At 39.9% G+C, this 20,841-nt stretch overlaps 1 protein-coding gene across 2 annotated transcripts; it reads right to left on the bottom strand.

The window, feature by feature from the left end:
* Nucleotides 1-692: 692 nt before the first annotated feature.
* Nucleotides 693-20,039, bottom strand: LOC122623578. Of its 2 annotated transcripts, XM_043802808.1 has the most exons (9): nucleotides 19,982-20,039; nucleotides 19,239-19,523; nucleotides 9,582-10,112; nucleotides 5,983-7,046; nucleotides 5,824-5,922; nucleotides 5,641-5,757; nucleotides 4,628-5,578; nucleotides 4,139-4,198; nucleotides 693-4,073 (listed from the first exon to the last, which is right to left on the bottom strand). In XM_043802808.1, exons 3-9 carry the CDS (start codon nucleotides 9,756-9,758, stop codon nucleotides 3,080-3,082), a joined length of 3,462 nt encoding a protein of 1,153 aa, XP_043658743.1. In that variant the 5' UTR covers nucleotides 9,759-10,112; nucleotides 19,239-19,523; nucleotides 19,982-20,039; the 3' UTR covers nucleotides 693-3,079. The 2 variants fall into 2 exon arrangements, with proteins under 2 accessions (XP_043658743.1, XP_043658742.1); XM_043802807.1 differs by having other exon boundaries at nucleotides 19,239-20,025.
* Nucleotides 20,040-20,841: the final 802 nt, after the last annotated feature.

Genomic DNA, 20,841 nt, shown 5'->3' with positions numbered 1-20,841 from the left:
ACGTCTGCTGGGCTAAGCATTCAAAGAGATTCGCCGACGAATGGAAATGGCCAAACAAATGCCAAAGAATTCGCCTCATTTCCACTCCCCTGGGCACTAAAAAATATAGTATATGCTCGTAGGATTCGATGGGTATCATCAACACGTGCAAGTGGGAAAAATCCAATAAAAGAGAAACCATAAAAATAGATTAGCAATGTTGATTTGCGTCATATGAGTGAGATATTAATACGAAAATATTCCAGTTTCCAAATTGAATGGCTAAAGATATACACACATGAATTCGGAAATACAGAAGACTTCATGTTGTCACATAAATCTGCGATGAAAAGTCCGAGGAATATTATGGAAATAGAATTTTAGACATTTACTTAGAGACTAAGATAAATAATTTAAATGAATACATGGTGTGCCATCTTTCAAAGGCTACGATTATATCTTGATTAGCAAAGATGCAGCAGAGAAGGCTGTGATAATAAACTTTGCTCCCATGATCGTAAAAGATTTAAGCATTCTTGTTGCTAATTATGGCATAAGCAAATTGGAAAGCTTTTTGCCCGCTTAACTATGCCATAAACCTGTTGCCTACTTTGGGGAACCACGTGTAAACGCAGCTTTACACTCAGAAAAATAGCTAGGTTCGACAAAGGTACTCAATTTCCCACCCATCGATTTGAGAAGAAATCAACATATTCTTGAAATATTATTTATTCATTTAAAAATATATAATGTTTGTATTTTTTTTGTTGTTTTTCGTTTCTTTTCCTTCAGATGACATTTTGGAATGATTATTTAATGCATTACATCGGCTTGTCTCTAAGTGTTTGTGTGTGTCTGTGTATATTTGGGTGTATGTGTATGGGTGTTTAGTCAGATTTAATCGCTACATAGGCACGTCAGTTCTATTTGTTGATGCTGCTTGCAATGGATCCTTACTATTATTCGCTTTAAAATATATATATATTTATATGTATATATTAAATTATATTTCATAGACATCATTCTTTGCTTTTCATACAAAAAAATTGTAATTATTATTGTAAATCTATTTTATAAGCTGCGGCTAATAAATATAATAAAAAAAAAACGACAAAAAAAAATTATTTCATAAATTTAGTTTCATATGCGTTTAAATGGTAAATATTTGAATATGGGTACATTTATATGTAATGAATATAGAAAATACTTTGCACAGTACGCGTGTGTGTGTTTTGTATGTGTGTGGGTTGGTGGAGGGAGGGAATCATTCATTGATTGATTGATAAAAAGCAGTTACAATTTTAAATTGTACAAAAATGTAAAAAAAAAAATACTATCTCGCTTGCTCGCCCTCACTCTCTCTCTCTCAATCTCTAGCTATCTCTTTCGCTCTAACTGCCGACCTTAAAAGCTATACAAAAATAAATCGCAGACGAAGTTCACCTGCAACAACAAAAAAAAAATAATAAAATATCTATGTTCCTAAAATTGGCTGTAAATAAATACAGTTCCGAGTGCTCGGCATAACTTGTCTTCATTTTCAATTCTTTTCGCTTTGTTCTTTTGTGGTTACTCTCACATTTTTTTTTTACTAACAATTGGCTACGAAGTTTTAAACATTGCTCGTTTGTTTGTCTTGTTTCCATAACTATATTACTTAAATTGGGGCTTGGTTGGAGGATGGATTCGGAGTAACTCTGTCTATGTGGAAAACGATCGGGAGAAAGAAAGCGGAAAATGGGACAGTTAGTACATTAGTGGATTCCCACGGAAATTTATTAAACTACAAAATTGTACTAAAACACCACTAAAAAAGAGACCTTTTGCGTTTGATTTTTAAAATGTTTTTGCCTGTCTGAGGCTAAACGAAGTTTTGGTAACTCTTTGGAAATGTATACATCAGGTTTTTCATCTGAAAACAATTTGATTTAAAATTTACCTAAACTAATTTAAGGCCGAAATGTAAGGGCTTGATTTTGTATATATATATTGCCTATACTTTCTGATTTTGATTTAGCGGAAAGTTTAGTGTTTAGTGGTGTTTAGATTTTAAATATGAAATTTGATTTTCCCTCTCTTTCTCCCATGTACCACTTTCCTATCTTCTGTCTCGGTTACACGATAATGTTAGACATTCTTGTTGATTTTTAGGTTTAGTTTATAATTGCACTTATGTTGCTATGTTGCTAGCTCTCTCAACTTTCAATCTAGCTGCTGTTTGTTCTGCTTCCGTTCGCTTTGTTCTGATTGTTGTTTAATCGTTTGATGCATTAATTTAACTAAATAATAGTTCAGTACTCAATAATTGCTTGTATGTGTGTGTGTGTGCGTGAGTAAAATAAATAAATTAAACATGGTGAACATTTTTAAATAAATTTCTCAGTTAAAAGCACACACACAAGGACATGCGATCAATAAATATATTAATTAAATAACTCAAATTATGAACTAAGTGTGTGTTGGTGTAGTGTATGTGAGTGTGTGTGTGGATGGAGGACGAGGAAAAGGAAGCTGCTGAAATTAAAGGAAGGAAATTATTTCCTCACTTGGAATGAACGTGTTTTTGGGCGTGTTTCTATCTTTTGTGTGTGACATTCTAGGAATGCTTAGCATATATATATTGGATATATAAATCTAATACAGAATCATACCATATATGCTATCTCATATCGATTACAAATACAAATACATCTCAAGCGCGCTCTTCCTTTCAAATACTATATAAAAAATACAAGTTGTTGTTGCTGTGCTGTTCTATGCATGTCGATTTGGGTGGCTCGAATAAAATATCTTATTTAACTGAAAAGTTGTAATTGCGGACACTATATAGACGTTTTGTCTTGGAAATGGTAAGACTTAAATCCTTAATTTCTCTTCTTATTTCAATCAGTATCTACTAGAATTTGATCCTATCAACCATCTATACTCCGGCTTGTATATCTTCTTTGAAAGTGTGAAAAGAAGTTCTAAATCAAAAATTTCCAAGCCAAAATGTTTTACCTAATTTGCCCTCTAGCTTATATGCTGACGTACGATTTTGAACCACTCCAATGAGTCTAATATATAATTCTAGGTCTGGGGAGGACTTCTGGTCGATCGTCTAGCGGGTGAAGGCACTGAGAAAGTGCGGCCCGCCCATGTCAAACTGCTGCTGATCGAAGCTATCGTCGGCCAGGCCAAAACTACTGCCACCCAGTCCAGCACTGCCACCAACGACACCGCCGACGCCGGCCAAGCCAGCTGCCGCTGCGGCAGCCGCCACTGTGGCCGCTTTCAGCTGGCTGATGGCCAGCATGGGTGGCTTGTCGCCCGGCTTCCAGCGCCTGTGAATGCCCATTGACTTGAGCTTCTGGCAGACGGACGATGGCGATATATTGATGCCCTTCTCGGCCAGGCGGGCCGACACCTTCCAGTACTGAATGTTGCTGTCCTCTTTGATCAGCTCGAGTATTTCGCGTGTGATCTCTTTGTCGCGCAGCTCACGTTCGGCGGCCTTCAGACGGCGCCGAGGATGTAGCAGCTTTGGTGTCGTCTGCTGTTGTTGCTGATAATGTGATGTGTCCGCTGGTGTGTGGTGGCGCAGTTGTTGTTGCTGTTGCTGCTGATGTTGTTGCTGTTGCTGCTGATGTTGTTGCTGTTGAAGTAGCAGCTCCTGTTGCTGGCGTTGCTGCTTGATTAGTTCCATTTGCTCCATTTGCTGTTGCTGCTGACGTTGCATCTCCTGCTGGCGTTGCTGTTGCTCCTGATGCTGCTGCTGATGCTGTTGCTGCTGTTGATGCTGCTGCTGCTCCTTGACGCTGAACTCATCCGAATGCCTGCCATCGGAACGCTTATTGCGATAGGAGAGCGGCACTCCCTTTAGAATGGCATCACGCACTTTCCAGGCCGTCATTTGCGAAACATTGAGTGCCCTGGCTATCTCCATGGTGGAGGAGTTCTGGGCCACCAGCAACTTGGCCATGGCATACTTCTCGTCATCGATAAAGACGTTCGGCTTGCGGGGCTTCTTGCCGGTTGGCGTAACAGTCGCCGAGGCTCCAGATGAGCCTAATACGGGCACTGGAGCTGCAGTGTTGCTGCTGGAGCTGCCATTGCTGCGAATTAATATTAAGGAATTAATGGAGGTGTTCACTGACTTAAGCACTCGCTTAAAACTCACCTCTCGTTGCTGTTCATGTGGGGCATGGAACGCAGGGACAGGTTGACGGGCAGGGCGTGCCTATTGAATATGGAACACGATTACGATTAGATTTTGAGCCTATTTTGAATTGTAAATATATATCTTATCTCTTGCTATCACATTTTTTTATAAACTGACCAACTTTGTGTAGCTGAGTACCAAGGCTAATTACTTGTTAGATGATATAAAAAACTTAACGTGTTGGGAATATTTTATCGAATTTTCGGTTTTTCGAGTTTAGGCTAAAAAAAACTGTCTAAATGAGCTATCAGAAATAAACTATAAAATTTGATAGGAACGGTCGCTAATCATATTATTAAAGCTAAAATATTTATGACTGAGTGATAAGACTATTTATACATTTATGATAGCTTAAATAAAATCGATTTCATAAGCATTTAAATAATCTTGAACGGCATTTATGGTTTTGAATGTGTGATTTATGGTTTATGAAAAATGTAGTCTTACATGACGGAGGTCGGATAACGAGTTAACATCGGCATTCCACCGTTGTGGGCCTTCTGTTGCTGCAGTTGCTCTCGCCCGCGATCTCGCTGCTCCCTTTCCCGCTCGCGTTGCTGTTGCTGCATCTGCAACTGCTGAGCGTTGACGATGTGGGGGAAGTGCTGTGACTCGGCCAGCAGACGTTTATAGACCTCCACGTCGGGCCGCGCGGCAGCATGTACTTGCACTGGCACTGGCATCCCAGAACTTCCCAGCGTTGGCGGCGGAATTGGCGGCGCGGGCGAAGCAGATCCTGGTCGTCCACCATTCGATTGGTGTTCGTTGTTTTCGGTGCCCTCGAAGGGATCGTGATCAATGTGATCGGAATCGGGATCAGGATCGTAGCCATTGTGGAGCAATCCACAAACGGCATCCTCATCACCCATATATCCAGCCGTTTCCTCAGCTCCGATCTCGTCTGCTCCGCACTCATCCACCAGGCCCAGTTGATGATGTGAAGGATGGTGATGCTGCTGTTGCTGCTGATGCTCCTCATCCTCGCTGTCCTGCCGTTCTTCTTTGATAAGGCCCAAGCCGAGGTGGCTATAGGGAAGACTCAAATGATGGTGTTCTCGTTCACGTTCCGCTTGTGCCGCCGCAGCTGCTGCCTGCTGCTGATCCTCCTGCTGTTGATGCTGCAGCTGTATTTGCTGATGATGGTGTTGGTGCTGCTGCTGTTGTTGCAGTTGTTGCAGGTGCTGCTCCTCCTGCGATGGATCGACGACGCGCTCATGTAAACTGACTCCATTTACCAGACTTTTACGCAAGCGCCAGGCGAAGGTGCGCGAGATGTTCAGCTCGTTGGCGATCACCGTTGTGGTGGCCTCTCGCAATATCAACTGCTTGGCCAGGGCAATCTTCTTTGCATCCAACTTGATGCGAGTGCGTCCCTTTCTCTTGTTGGCCAGCCCAAGTCTTAAAGATCAATAAAATAATCAGTAACTTTCTTCAAGTTAAATGCAATATCTATAACATACTTGCGATTGTTTATGTGCAGATCGGGAGCCGTGGGCTTGCGTGCTCCTCCGGCGGCAACTCGCTTGGGGAAATTATTAAACTGCACAATGTTTTGCTTGAAAAGCTGTTGCAGTGGCCTGTTAAAAGAAAGAACCAGATAGTTTGTCTCACATATAATGGTACTTTTCCGATAAATCACTTACATTTTGGCCGCCTTCGAAGGACAACCGGTGCGCTTATGCCAACCCAAATGATGGCCTGTGGGGAAGAGGACATGACAGTCCGAGCATTGCATCGGTCGACTGAAAAACCAATAAATACAATAGATAATTCAATATACCAATCTATTCTATTACACTCACGTTTGATTGCGACGCTTCTTGACACAACGACCGCGTCGTATGTGTTTCTCCAGAAAACGCTTGTAGAAGTAGGTCTTGCGGCAATTGCTACACTCGTACACCGGACCCGGTGCTCCATGTACGCTCTGCATGTGCGCCTTGAGGATCTGTTTCATCTCGAAGATCTGATAGCAATGAGGGCATTGGAAACCAGGCTCCTGCAACCCCTGAACCACGCCAACGCCGACTCCGTTGACCAAATCATTTGGATTTGACGGATCCGCTGAAGCTTCATCCCCTGGCGTGATCAATTCAATTTCGGGTATAAGCGGCAGAGACATTTCCTCATCCTCATCATCGTCGCCATCGTGGTGTTGCTGGTCGAGATCGAGCTCCATATCCTGACCCGGCGGACCGGTGGCGGAGCCATTGGGAAACTTGTTCATCTGATGTTGCATATACTCCTGCATCAGACGAATGGAATTGAAGTCGAAGGGCTCCTTGGGATGACCGCCATGCCCGGTTATCTCGCCATCATCGTTATGGTGCTGATTTAGGGGATTGATCTCCTCCACATCATTGTCATCCTCGTGGTTTGCCTCCGTCAACTCCAGGCCGTTTCGGAGTAGTTCGTCTTCTGGACCGGCATCACGTCCTGGTTCGTGGTGGTCATCAATCTCATCGTGGATCTGATCAGCCTCATTCCCTCGATGACCATTAATGGCCTGTCCATGGCCATTTTGGAGGCGCTTTTGTGCTTCGCTAGCAGCGACATCATTGTCGTTATCCTGCTCCTGGTCATTGTCCTCGTCCTCGTCATCGGAGGATGAACTGCTGCTGGTGGAACTGCTGCCGCTTCCGCTGGCACTGCTGCTCCCGCTGCCACTGCTGCAGCCGCTGCTTTTGGTCTGGTCGGCAGCAGCACTCGCCTCCAGCGGATCCGCGCCCTCGATCTTCTGGAGCCTCAGTTGCTGGCGATAAAAACTGTCCGCCTCCTCGCACTTCTTCTTGAACACGCAGGCCGATATGGCCGTCTTAGCACATCCAACGCACACCTGTTGCGGTAGGGTGTCGTTTTTACTAATCTAGAGGGTAAAAAAAAACAATGTAAAAATAGGTTTTAAATGCAAATTTTACCTCTGCCTAATGTAACGGCCATCGAAACAGCCAGAGTGACGGAAAAATACAGATTATCGATTTACAAAGCTCGCTGTGATTAAGTGATTACTCATAAATACAAACGGAAATGACAGATTTTCAAATTTGATCATAATACATATCATTACCTACTACATTAGTCAAAATGGTCAAGCATTATTTACGCAACATTTTTTTTTGATTTAATAAATCTGTATTTAACATAAACTTGTAAAATATATGAAAATTGAAGGACAACGGTACTCCCAGGCGTTGCCAGATTGCAAACAGACCTCACGAATGCCAAATGACAACATAAAATTTCTTGAATTGGCAACATAATCTACTCAAGTGGGAAAATTGCACAAATAAACCAGAAAATTGCAGCATTTCAACGGTTGAGGAAAAACACATAAGGAGAAAATCAAATTGAAATATGCACATGAATTGTAAAAGCACCAAATGCGAATAAGGGGCCGAAGACATACCACATACAGGCGAGAAACAGGCGAGAAAAACACACAGAGCCACCCCATTCACATTCACGTGCCGCCCCTCACTTTACCCCTTACCTTTCCCCTTACCGGCCCAGAATCGAGGGGCCAACGAACGTCTAAGCCGAACATAAAGTGGAAAATGGGCAAAGAGCGAATACACCGAGCGAAAAGTACTGGCTCCATTATTACATAACACTCTCTATATTATTTCAAGGACCGAACGAGTTCGAGTCCCATCGCTGCTCAATACAATTTTGATAGCTTTAGACATGAATAATGTTTTTTTTTTGTGTACCTAAATGAAATCTAGATGTAAACCAGATAATTGGCACGTGTAAGATTACAGCTATATTATATATTTTATAGCAATACATAGTATACGTAAGGCCATATACATATTTTCTATCATACTATTTGTATCTCTTCGTGTACGAGAGCGACAGAGATTAGGAGGAGCTGGCGAAAGAGAGTCAAGAGAGCCAAGATTGTAAAGTTAAGTAAAGGAAAAATGTATGGAATTAAGCCAAGCACATACAAACATTCAAACATACAAACAAAGCAAACACTTCTAAACAGCAAATTCAAACGGTAAATTATTTTACAAAAGCCAAGACAAGACAAGACAGAGTAGAGAAACGAAACGAAAAGATACGAAATGAAATGAAGAAATACAAAATCCGAAGACAAGACCCACAAGAAATTCCATCGAACGGCAAACGGAAAAAATATGAAATGCTCGTTGGAAAAAATTGTATACACAATACACAACACACAACACACAATATGAATAAAATAAACTAACCAAAGCCGAAGCCGAAACCGAAACCATTCCATCGAACAAATAAACACCAAACAGAATAAATGGCCAAAGAGGAGTGGAGCAACAAGACAAAGCAATGAAAACTGATTCCAAATTACACACACACTTATGTGGCTCGGATATAAGATATAAGATATATTATGTACATATGTACGTACGTACGGGCGAATGTGTATGAAAATTAATATGAATAATAAATACGCCGAGTGGCTGTTGCTGTTGGTGTTGGTGTGAATAACTTTCATGTGTTTGCTTTTTTTAGTTTTAGTATTCCACGAAGAAGAACACAACAACAATCTTGGATTACACACAAACAGTGGGCTCGAATAGTCGACACACCTCGTTAAAACTAAATACAGACACCCTAAAAACATCTTTCAGCTCAACTATGCATGTGCAAATACTTTGGGCAAAATGGCAAAATGGAATAAGACCAAACACAATTTGCTTCCTGCCATTGCATGTGTTTCAAATTTTGATGTATTCTAAGCCCTCTTGGAAACGGTGATGGCATGGTATGTATGGAATACAAATTAGGATCGATTTTATAGGCAAACAGCTCGAAAAGCTCTCCAGAATCAATGGGATAGAAAAGAAAACAAGCTATTCACAGCAAAACATCAAAATCAATAACTACAGTGGTCGCTAGCACACTAGAACTTTCATTGAATTTAATACATGCTTGATAAATTATATAAAAATGTGGCCCATTGTGGAATGAACATTTTTATGAATATTAGGCCACTCCACGTGCTAGTTTATTTTGATCAGCCATTATAAAAGCGACCCTAAAACATTTCTTATCAAAAAGTTTACCATCTGAAGATGATAAGAGGTCTATGTAAATGGAAACCTATATGGCATGTTCTACAAACTGAATTTACTTCAGTTAAACCTGCTTATGTATGTAGGTTTCTAGACTTGGGCCTAACTACTTTATAATACGTTGCAATACTTTATAGCTCTACAGTACAGTGTTACTTTGCATGTGACCACTGTATGGGAAGTCTGCAATTCCTGACCTTCGGTTCACCCGCTTCTTCTTCGTCACCTGCTTGGCTTGCTCTTCCGTTCGGATTTCTTGGTGTTTGGATTGCTCCCCTTTTTACTGTGGGCCCCCATTTCATTTTCCTTTTCATTTCCCCTTTTTAGCGATTGACACTCACCTTGACGTTGGCCAGCGTGGTAATCTTCTGCCAGAGCGCATCCTCGCCGAAGATGGGTATCATTGGCAGGTTGGCTGCGGCTGCTGTGGTGGTGTTGTTCTGCTGCTGGTGGGTGGTGATGCAGATGCGACATAGTGGCGCACTTCCGCCCACAACCTCCTGCTGTTCGCTCTCCATCGCGAGAGTGTGGAACGGAGGGAACTGGAACTGGAATCGAAGGAGATGGAGCTGCTGCAGGAGTAACAGGAGTAACCGCTGGCCATCAACTGCATGCCTTCCAATGGTTCTGGTTCCTGCTGCTTCCACTAAGCGTCGTCGTACCGCAAATCTCCGCCAGTGGGTGGACCAGATCAATCAGTTACAAAGTCCCGGTATCGATGGATTGATGAATTGATAAAGAGTACCGGCAACAAGTGGCACTCTCTCACGCGAGAGAGGAGCGCGCGGAACGCACGGAATGAAGAGGTTACGCACAGAGAATCCGAAACGCGGAAAAGAAACGTTGCGATTGTACCGACGACGTTTGGTAAACTGAAATGGGAATGCAGAGCAGAACAAGAAAACTATTTATTAATAATGGGGCATAAACGAAAAATGTGTGTACGAAAAAAAACAAGCTTATATATACACACATTGACGTATGATACAAAGGCAACGACGTTCAAGACGCAAAGAAAACTAAATAAGAGTTAACAAAACACTGAGCGAGCAAACTAGAAAATAAATGTGAAAAATAAAAAAAAACACACAGGCACACACACAGTTATGGCAACACAATGGCACACTGATACAAACATACTCCTTGCCCCCTGCGTACAAACATACGTACAAGCATATATTTATTGTGTGGATTTCAACAAAAACAACAGCAGCAACAACAAAACAATTCTTACTGTCGTAGTCGCCGTACAAAAGTTATGAACTTGATACACACACACAGGCACATACGAAAATAAAATTACACAAAAGAAAACAAGTCGAAACTAAAAAATAACATTCATGCACACACTCTCACACACACACACTGTTACAAGAGGGGTATCTCACAGATACAGTGACAGTGAGACACGAACAAATAATAATAGCAAAAATCGTAACGAAACGAAATGAAATAAAACTTTATATCTACAAAGTTGAAATTAAGGGATGGGGAGGTGAGGTTCGGGGGGTTTATAGACGAGATAGGGCGGAAGACAAAGCGCACAGAGTACGATAAATTTATGTTCGCTCTCTTTCCCTCATTATGGAATGGGACAAATTGCTGTAATTTAGTTGAGCAATTAAGTTTTAGTTCGCCATTTTCGCTCCATCGATAAACTCATCTCGATCAATAAATCAGCAGCGTCATCGATAAGCCAGCGGCCAAGTCATCGAACTATCGGCGTTTCCATTCCATTTACCTCCCCCCATTCCCCACTCCCCATCTCTCCAACTCGAAACCCCCCACAACTACTGAAAAGAACAAGGTGAACGAACGGAAATGGAAAATGCGTGGAACACAGCACGAGAACTACGAACAAATTCCAAATGCAATTCAAGTTCAGCACTGGAATGCAAAAATTCTCAACCAGTTTCGCCTCCCGAGAACTTTTTGCAAAAAATCATATCCCAAAAAAAGAAAAAGAAGAGAAAAAAAACGCAGTCTTTGTGGGGGCAATGGGGGGTTAAGAATCCTAGGCACATGAGTTTGCAAATTGAAATTCCGTTTTGATCTGCGCGATCTCTCTTTTTTCCCCCATCTGCATTGGGGAAAGAGAACAAGAATAAGCTCTCGCATAATGATGCACAGAGAGCGAGAGCAAGAGCGAACCAGAGAGGGGAATAGCACCTGGAAACTGGAACTGGTAAAAAGACCAAAGCAATTTGCAATACATATTTGTACAACGAGTGCTAAACCCCGCCGCCTCCCACTCCCTGAAGAAACATAATGCATGCGAATATTGTGAACATTGTCGATCTTCTGTAACCCCAACGCAAATATCATGGATATTAAATTATTAGTTTCAGGTAGTACCTTTAAAATCCATTTGAGAATAACAATAAATTTTCACTCAAACGTAACCAACTTTCTTAACATTATCACACATCTGAATATCACACAGTACTACCTAACAAAGCCCGAAACAAAGTTTGCAAATATAATTGCATACTTTCCAACGTCCTGCCAAGGCTCTTTGGAACATGCGATTCCAGAGCCTTCGTTTAAAGTTAATTGACATATTTAATTAATACTGTAAGTTTATAAAGAATTCAAAGTACAAAAATGTCAAAGTCAAAGCGTTCGTACACTATAAAACTGGAACCACTTTTTTTATTACATATAATTCGAGAAACAAAACTTGTTTGCGTTCCATAAATAATCTTTAAAAGAAACTTGAATTTCTATGAGACAGATGGTGGTTGGAAATATGGAAGTTCGACTGTATATGAATAGTTTCCATGTCTGTCCTCTGTAAGCGGCCCGCATATGGAGCTATCCCTCTCGCTTCCACCTCTATCAATTGCCATTTCAAGTCAGCGCCAGACATTGTTTAAGTTTAAAATAAAAATTAAATAAAATGAAACCCATATAAAGACGTCCGATGTTGGCCAGGGGGGCGGAGCTATGGTGGTGGGAAACGTCGCGGTTTTACACATATGAGGAAATGTACGGAATACGGAGCAAGAAAGAAAAAAAAAACTTTATAACAAACGAAATGCTTATTACTTATGAGAAGAGGGTTTTTGGGGGAGGTAGGAGGTAGTGCGTAAGAGTCGAGCGGAAAAGCAGGCAGAAAAGTCAAGAAACTCGAGATTTCTGCTTCTGCACAAAGACAAGACTAGGAGACTAGAGAGAGAGAGAGAAGATTTCAAATCGTTGAGCCGAAGTCTCGAATCTCCAAACAAACCGAGGCGAACCCCAACACGAACAGCAACGAACCCGAACCCGAAACCGAACACGAAACCAAACCGAACTCAACTTAACTCAGCTCAACTTAACTGAACTGAACTGAGCTGAACTGAACAACTTTACTCTACAACTATTCAAGAAGTCGCGCCGAGAAAAGCAAATACACACTACTTACACTTACTATCCCATATATCCCAGGGAGAAACATGTGTGTTGGTTGCCTGCGCTTGTTGGTTTACCTCCACTCACACTGTGGGACTTAAAACTTTGTTATTTCTTTTTTATGATTATTTTAGCTATTGTACAGTTCCACAGAAAATTTATACACCGCACACGAACGACCAACTTACAAGGGGGCGGTGGGAGGTGGGTGGTGGCGGTCGGTAGATGGTGGGTTTTTACTATACATACAGACATACAGATACACCATACCATACCATACCATACCGTACCGTACCATACAGAATTTAATATTTGTGAGCATATTTGCGGACGGCAATGGAATGGTATAGAACACAATAGGAGCACAAGAACGCCGAGAAGACGAAGAAGCACATCTAGAAGAATTGAAGACAGAACGCGCAATGACAAAGTAAACTGTTTTATCGCTATTCGTACCGTGTGTGCGCAAGTAGTACTGGATAAATTCTAAATGCTGTCGTTGACTTAGAAAGTATTCCGCCAAATAATAAGCACAAGAAGAACAAGAAGTGAGCAATTCTTCTGTAAGCTTACCGACCGGCATACTTTTTTTTTTTTTTTGCTATTTTCCATCTGAAGATCACAGATCAAGAACCCGAGGAAGTGGGGAAAATGTGCAAGAAAGCCCTTCATGGCCTTGCATAACAAATTGCTGTGTTCATAATTAAGTTGAGACTCTCCTGCATGCAACAGTTTAGGGGGCAAAAAGAAAGATACGGCCAGCAGAGCGATAGGAAGACAGATGTGTGAGAAGAAAGCGGAAGGGGGGGAGGGTGCAAGCTAAAGAGATTATACTGATTATGCAATGCCCCCAAAAAGAATATCATTATTCGTATCTACAACTTACACAGACATAAGAACATGCATGGCCAACTACAGTGATGTCTCCTATTTTGCATCCCAAACACATTCGAGTTGTTCAACTCCTCCAATTCCAATACAATATGATAATCAAAAATTAATAATAATAAAAATATGTTCCTTTAAACACGATAGTGTCTATTGCTTGTTTACACTAACCCGTTCTCCGATTTACAAGTGGGAATTTGTTGATGAAACTCACACCATTAATAAATAATGATATACTGATTGCAAGGCCCGATTTCCAGATGTGTTTATTATTTTAATACTCGGCAATGTCAGGAGAATGGGGTATATTTAATATACTATACTGTATTTGTGTAACAGAGAGAAGGTTTTGCTGTTTCGATCCGATAAAGTGTATGCATGTACATATGTATGTATGATCTTTTCGATTAGGTTGGAGACGTTTTGCAATCACTTCTTATTGAAATCCAAGATAAGGTAATCTTAGACATATTATTGTACTTGTTGATGTTGTTATTTTGAAACATTTCTTAGTTACAGGTCAGCGAAGCAGGTTGTTTCACTTAGCCAGCGACCACTGTGCTGCACATTGAGACCGCATATGAACGGTCGGTGGTAAAGAGATGGGATATCGAGGTGAGGTGAGGTTGGTAATTACAAACTCACGACAATGTGCGACGTGAACAATAATTTTACGTGTACTTGCAATAACAATAGCTCCGGAAGAAGACACACCAGCACACACACATGCACATGAGTGATTACAGTGGCCGGCGTGTCGGTGTGAGGAAATGTGCACTCACAAACATCTGCAAGTTCAACCATAATAAAAAAAAATAAAAGAGAAGATTGGAATGTGTTGCCTGTTTGTTTGTATGTTTTGTTTGTTTCTTTGCCATCAGTTGGCGAGATATTAATTTCGATAGTCGCTCGATATCGATAGTCGAACCCGGTGATATCAGGTTTATCTGATTATGTAAACAATTTTACCCAACTATGCCCCGATACTGTATGCACACATACGTCCGAACAAAACCTAGATAAATGCTGATGGTTTCGTTTCGCAGAAACACCCAAATAAATATTGCGATTAAAATTCTACAGAACTGAAAAGAAAACAAAAAATAAATTGAAGAGACTGAAGACTAAGACCAAAGGTATGCGTGCGAAGCAAAGCTTCAAGCAAACAAATAGAATCGCGCTGATAATGAAGATTGCGGAAACGATGATGATGATGATGATGGAGAGCGAGGATATTATGTCAAAAAAAAAAAACAAATAAAGAAAAACAACAACTAGCTCTACGAGGGGGCTGTAAACCAAGTCACCCGACCGCTTCCACAAAAGGAATTGCGTGTGGGCGGGTGGGAGTGCCGAGAAGAAAAGAAACAGCTTGAGAAGACGACAGGAGAAGAACAGGAATCAAAACTGGGAGCGAGGGGAAAAAGCCAGGCCAAAAACTAGATGAAAAACTTGGCAATGACCAGAGATAAGCCTCAGATGAGAGGAGCGAATAGCAAACAGAGAACCGAGAAACCGAAGAACGCCGATGCGAAAGAACCACGAACCCAGAAGCGAGAGAAGAAACCAGCCAGAAGAAAGAACCAGGCGCGCTCAATAGACAAGTTTCATATGCAGCAAACTTGCCCATAAAAGCATCAAAGATGCAGCGCCCTCTCTTCACAACTTGCCAACAGCGTTGCAAAAAACAAAAAAAAACACAAACAGATGTGTTCAACATACTAGGAGCCTTATAGTCTTCTATAACCGGAAGAAACGAAATTTGATCAAACAAAGAACTGAGGGAGCTATCTTTAGGATGCATTCCTGAAATCTCAAAAACTTTACGATCTAGTGCAATAAAGTACCTAAAGTACCCAACTGCCTTTCAAACTATATAATATACGTGATCCTTGACCTTTCGTTTAAATTCCTCGTGGCATTAATTCTAAGATATAACCCTGTTGAGCAATGAATGAACATTTTAAGAAGAATTACTTTGACACTTTCTTGGAAGAATTTAAATATATATAAATGCAGCAAATTGGATCGACAATGAGAACAGGGTTACTATTATTTTGACCTCATTTGTTCGTACCAAGGGGAATCGCAGTGGAAATCCTCCAACCGCAAGAGCTCGCTTGATTGATACCCTGTAGCCGGGTGGGCGAGGGGTTTCTGGCTGAATGGGGAGGAGATCGTTTGGTGCGGTTTGGTCGTCGGAAAACCACAGAAAGAGAAAGAAGAAAAGAACCCAAAGAAACTGTGCAGCATAGAAAAGTTTACAGCTTGAAAAATATTTTTATGGCCTTACATTTTGTGCTTTACTTGACTCTTGTGTGCGAATGCGAGTGACAGAGACGGGTGCGACGCGTGCAAAGGAGATAGCACGAGCACGTGCAATAAATGCAATTACCACATTCAAGCTAGCATCTGTCTCCATGTATGTATGTATGTGTGTGTGTGTATGCGAGAGTTTATGGGTTCAAGTTGTACATTTTCTACAGACTTTTAAAGACGATTCTGATATAAGAGGTATTAAGGGTTGGATTGGTTATTATCTTAAAAAGTATCACATTTAAACCAGCAAGTTGGTCTTCAGCCAAAGTGGCACATACTATAATTTTCCTAAAACTAACACTAAAATATACCTATAATCACGTTAGTGGAATTTAGCGAACTCTGATTCGATACATATATAGTTTTCTGTAAGCAGCAATTTGTATCTGTAAAACCAGTTTTCAGCGTTATAGTTATTGTATAATCTAAATGATATGCCAGTACACTGTATACTTGAAAAAACTATAGTTGCAAAACACTATAGTGTGGGTAGAGTCGGGGAAAAGCCATTCAAAACATCCCAATTTCGCAGGGGTATCACATAGTCGAGTTCCAGGACTTTGGCCCAACACTACTTACTTATTTAATGCGTTCACCAAACTTGAGAGGCAAAAACAAACAAAGCTAAAAGACTTGGAACTTCAACGACATTTGACTTTGCACTGTCTTTGCGTTGTATTTGCCATTTGCTTTTGTCTTTCGATTTGGCTGCATTTTTTGTGTTTTCTGTTTTTTTCTTGAGTTTTTTTTTCTTGATTTTCTGTTACTGCACTTACATTTGTCGTATATTTTGTATTCAAACATACCTACATATTTTTTCTTCATATGCATTTTTATGTGCGTGTGAGTTGTCTATGATTGTCGAGTATGTGTGTATCTGTGTGTGTGAGTGGACCTATGGATGTGTGTATTTATGTGAGTGTGTGTGTGTGCTTGCCTCGGATCAAATTTGTTGAATTGTTTATTTAGTACGCTGCTCTATTGTTGTTGCTGTAGCTGTTTATTGCTATTGCCGTGTGTGTTGCCATGTTTTTTTTTCCACCGTGTGTTTTTCTCTCTTTTTTATTAAATTTTTTTTTATTCGTTATTGTTATTATCGTTAGTTGGCTGCAGCAGTTGCATTCGCTCTCATCGTCTTTCGTTTGCTTATTTTTCCTTTTTTTTTAGTTTTGCCTTTTGCCGTCTCTTTCGTTTTTGGTATTTGTAAATTACATAAATTGTCTTGGACTATAAATTACGGGAAGATTATTATGGATTGTTGGCTGTGTGTCTTGTCTGCTTGTCTTGGTAACGAAACGAAACGATACGATATGAAAAAAAATCGCACTCAAAAGTCACTTCTCTGCTTCGACTTCGTTTTTTATGCTTCTATAGAGATCTGCATTTAATGATACTCGAGTAGTTACATATGCATATCGGCAACTCTTTGTTTTTCTTGTTGGTTTCTTCGAGTGTACCTGTGTATGGGCCACCACAAACAGCTGTGTCCACAAAAATAGTGGTGCTGTAATGTTTTATAAATATTTTCGGTAGAGAGCTTATACATTTTAATTCAAAGAATTATATTTCCAATGTTATATTCATGTATATACATATGTATCTTTGAAAATTGTTTATTTTGTTTATTTCAAATTAATTAATAAGCTATGGCGTATTTTTTCAAGTGTTAAAACAACCTTTTATGAAGATACATATGGATTTTCAAGCACCACTATCATGTTGAACCCAGCTGTAACTAGGTGTGTGTGTTGCCTTATTATTGTTGCAGTTTTTATTTGAGCTCCGCTTGTTGTTTTTGTTGTTTCTGAGTCACAGAGAAGCGAGCTTGGAAATTGGAAATGGGATATGGTAATGGTAATGTTAACAAATATGTGCAGCTCCACTCGTCTAGTGGGTTTTTGTCTTCTTTTTTCTGCAAATGCCAGCTAGGCAGCTATAGAAAAAAGGGAAGGGCCTGAACCAAGTAAAGGATCACAAAAGGGGTTGCAATGATCATTCGCACAAAACAGGAATCTTTTACCTTTTAATAGCGGAATATCAAGTTATTGCAATTATCTGTCAAGCACGAAAAGTACGGCTTATGGGAAAGATTGTTATTGTAGTTTCGACTATACCAAGATTGATGGATTTAATAATTTAATGTCGATTTCAGTACAAATAAATGCAAATTTATTGTATTATCTAACAATAAAATAGACAAGAGAACAATTACATTTACCCCAACAAGTGTCATGTCGCATAAAATCTGGGGCATTGTAACAAAAAACTATTTAAACATTGGATTCAAGGCAATTTTTTATTTGCTGAAAATGACAAGCTTGTGACAAATGATCCAATACACATACTATTGACTTTAAAGCTGGGTTTTATTCATAATTATTCTACAAATTAACGTTCGAATTTGAAACCAATTGGAATATCAATTAGTTAAATGGCGCATTAGCCAACACTGGATGTAGACTATTTTACATATATTCGTTCAGAAAAAAAAACTAATGGGAAAAACATTAGGCAGCTATCTTAACGTAATTCATTTTATGAACCCGATATCTTTTCAAGAGTTCTACATTCAAATGTTGCATAACGATCGAGATTCCAATCGGAATTTGTTCAGACATCAAAGTAATAACTTATCGGAAATGTCATAGAAAAACCGTTGAGCATGCGTGTGCTTGTTTGATTTGTAGTTCGATTTTTTTTTAGTGATCGCCGAACATGCGGTGTAGAAATTTCCGCTAACGAAAACAACAACAACAAATTTCCCTTAATTCAATTTATGTACAATGCAAACGCACCAATACATACAGATGCGAGGGCACTTACAGATACAAAACATACCGACATTGTCGTATTTTAACCTGACTTGTTGTTTTTCTCTATTTTATCAAGCGGGTGATCAAATACGAAAGAACAATAAACACGGAGAAACGCACACACGCTCAGTGCCTTAAACATTTTCGTAGGCATATTCAAAAAACAAAATAAACGAACAAAAAACGTAATCTTTAGACATACTGAGATACAGATACCGACATATAGACACACCAGCAGACATACACACGAATACAAGTTAACGCACTGATTTAACGTAACTATTTTAATAAGAACTAGCGAAAGAGAGGGCCAAGAAAAATGAGAGAAGAGAGAGCAGAGCGGCGCAAAAGGAGAGCACAAGGAGCGTGCGAGCGGGACAGGGATAGAAAGGCAATAGCAATAGCAACAGCAATAGCAATAATAACAATAATAAATTGAAGAGTTAAACTAATAATGAAAATGTGTGTGCGTGTGTGTTTGCCTCTGATTGTACATATGTATGTAGTATGTATGGCTTTCTCGCTCTAGCGGGTAGTAGCGAGTATAGTAATAATAAAGTCAAGTAAAATCGTCGTCGCACATACCTTTATTTAGTCGAAATTGCTATGTATTTATCTTGCTTCTTCCTCTTCTTCTTTGACGTTGACTTCGCTGCTTTGCTATGCTGCTTGTTGTTGTTGTTGCTGCTGCTGCTTACTGTTGTTGTATTTGATACTTTTGTTATTTGCCGTTGGTTTCGCGTTGTTTTTGTTGCTTTTCTCATAAGTTTTTCACACACAACAGAATCAAAATGGAATGTGAATGTGTAAAATTGTTGTATTTATTATTAACTGCTTTTTAAAGTAGTTGCCTTGAATGTCTGTCTGTCTCTGTTTATTTGAATGCGAGAATGATAAATTATGTTAGTGCTTATATAAATTTGAATACCGTTGCTCGGATCTGATTTGTTCTTTGCTTTTCTTTGCTTTGCGCCTGGCTTTTCTTCATGCCTTTCCTTTCGCTGCACATTCCAATTGAAGGAAAACCCGAGAGAACGAGAACCAAAAACAAACAAACAAAAAGGATGAGCGTACAAGGGGGGCTCAGAGTTGGGGAGGGGAGGAACCGACGACACACGCACGCAGTCAAATCGCAGTTATAAAATGTATGTTTATCTCCCTGTGGCAGTGTGTGCGTGTGTGTGTGAATCGCTGGCGAATGACAATCAAAGGTAAACACAATTAAGAATGCGCCTATTGTTGCAGTTGACGTTGCTTTTGCGATTATCGTCGTCGTTGTTATTATTGTTATTTGACTTTTGTAGAGCGGCAAAGGTAAACTACGCTACCTGTGCCAACTGCCGCCGCATAACACGAGCACACACGTCCGTTCACGTCGAGAACCAAAACAAAAATGCGGTACAACATGGCGTGTGCTGTCATTCCACCATTCATTCACTCAACTACCAGAGATGCGCGCGTGAGCCAACATCGCCGCCCGTGTAACGATTCATCGGCTGTTACAGCACAATTTATTTATATGTGTCATTATGACATTTTTTCAATCTGCTGTTTATGGCAATACATTTTAAAAAGGTAATAACTAAATGTTGTAGTATTTTGAATGGCATTGCATTGTTGCGTATTGCAAAATGTTTTACTTCGAAAAAGAAGGGCCTGGCATAAAGCAACAAAGTAAGATGCACGCGCGCATTTCTACTTACAGCCGCAACGCGTTGGATGTGACGTCACGCGGTTTGAAGCAGCTTAAGAGCTGAACTATAATTATTATTATGGGATACCAAGCTCAAAGAAGAAATATGTACATATACTACAAACGCTGAATATAAATTAACATAATCTTGTATGTGGTTGAAATTCTGGATACCAAAATTAAAATGAAAGCGGGGTATCACGTTAATCAAAGAACATTGTAATAAAACGCCCGTATATGCAGGCAATCAAAATTTTTGCATTTCCTTGAAAATATATTAAGCTAACAAAGTATGACAAAACTTTATCTAAGAACTAAGAAATTCAAAATCTAAACTCTAAGAAAATCTAAAATCTAGAATAAAGGAATCTAAAACAAAATCTAAAGTCTCTAAGAATATTGTAGTGCTTTATAAAAAACATGCACAACATAAAACATAAATGTTGCAAATTTCTAACAAAAAGTGCATCCAATGTTTAAAATGTAACCTTTATA

Source organism: Drosophila teissieri, chromosome X (genome assembly GCF_016746235.2).
Source record: "Drosophila teissieri strain GT53w chromosome X, Prin_Dtei_1.1, whole genome shotgun sequence".
Classification (NCBI taxonomy): domain Eukaryota; kingdom Metazoa; phylum Arthropoda; class Insecta; order Diptera; family Drosophilidae; genus Drosophila; species Drosophila teissieri.
This window is presented reverse-complemented; position numbering and strand designations above follow the sequence as displayed.

Excerpts from the sequence above, each read along its gene's own strand:
- LOC122623578 (XM_043802808.1), bottom strand. The coding sequence starts at position 9,758 with ATGGAGAGCGAACAGCAGGAGGTTGTGGGCGGAAGTGCGCCACTATGT. Across the intron at positions 5,923-5,982 it reads AAGAAGCGTCGCAATCAAAC|TCGACCGATGCAATGCTCGG; the intron begins GTGAGTGTAATA and ends TTGGTTTTTCAG. Across the intron at positions 5,579-5,640 it reads CTGCACATAAACAATCGCAA|ACTTGGGCTGGCCAACAAGA; the intron begins GTATGTTATAGA and ends TTGATCTTTAAG.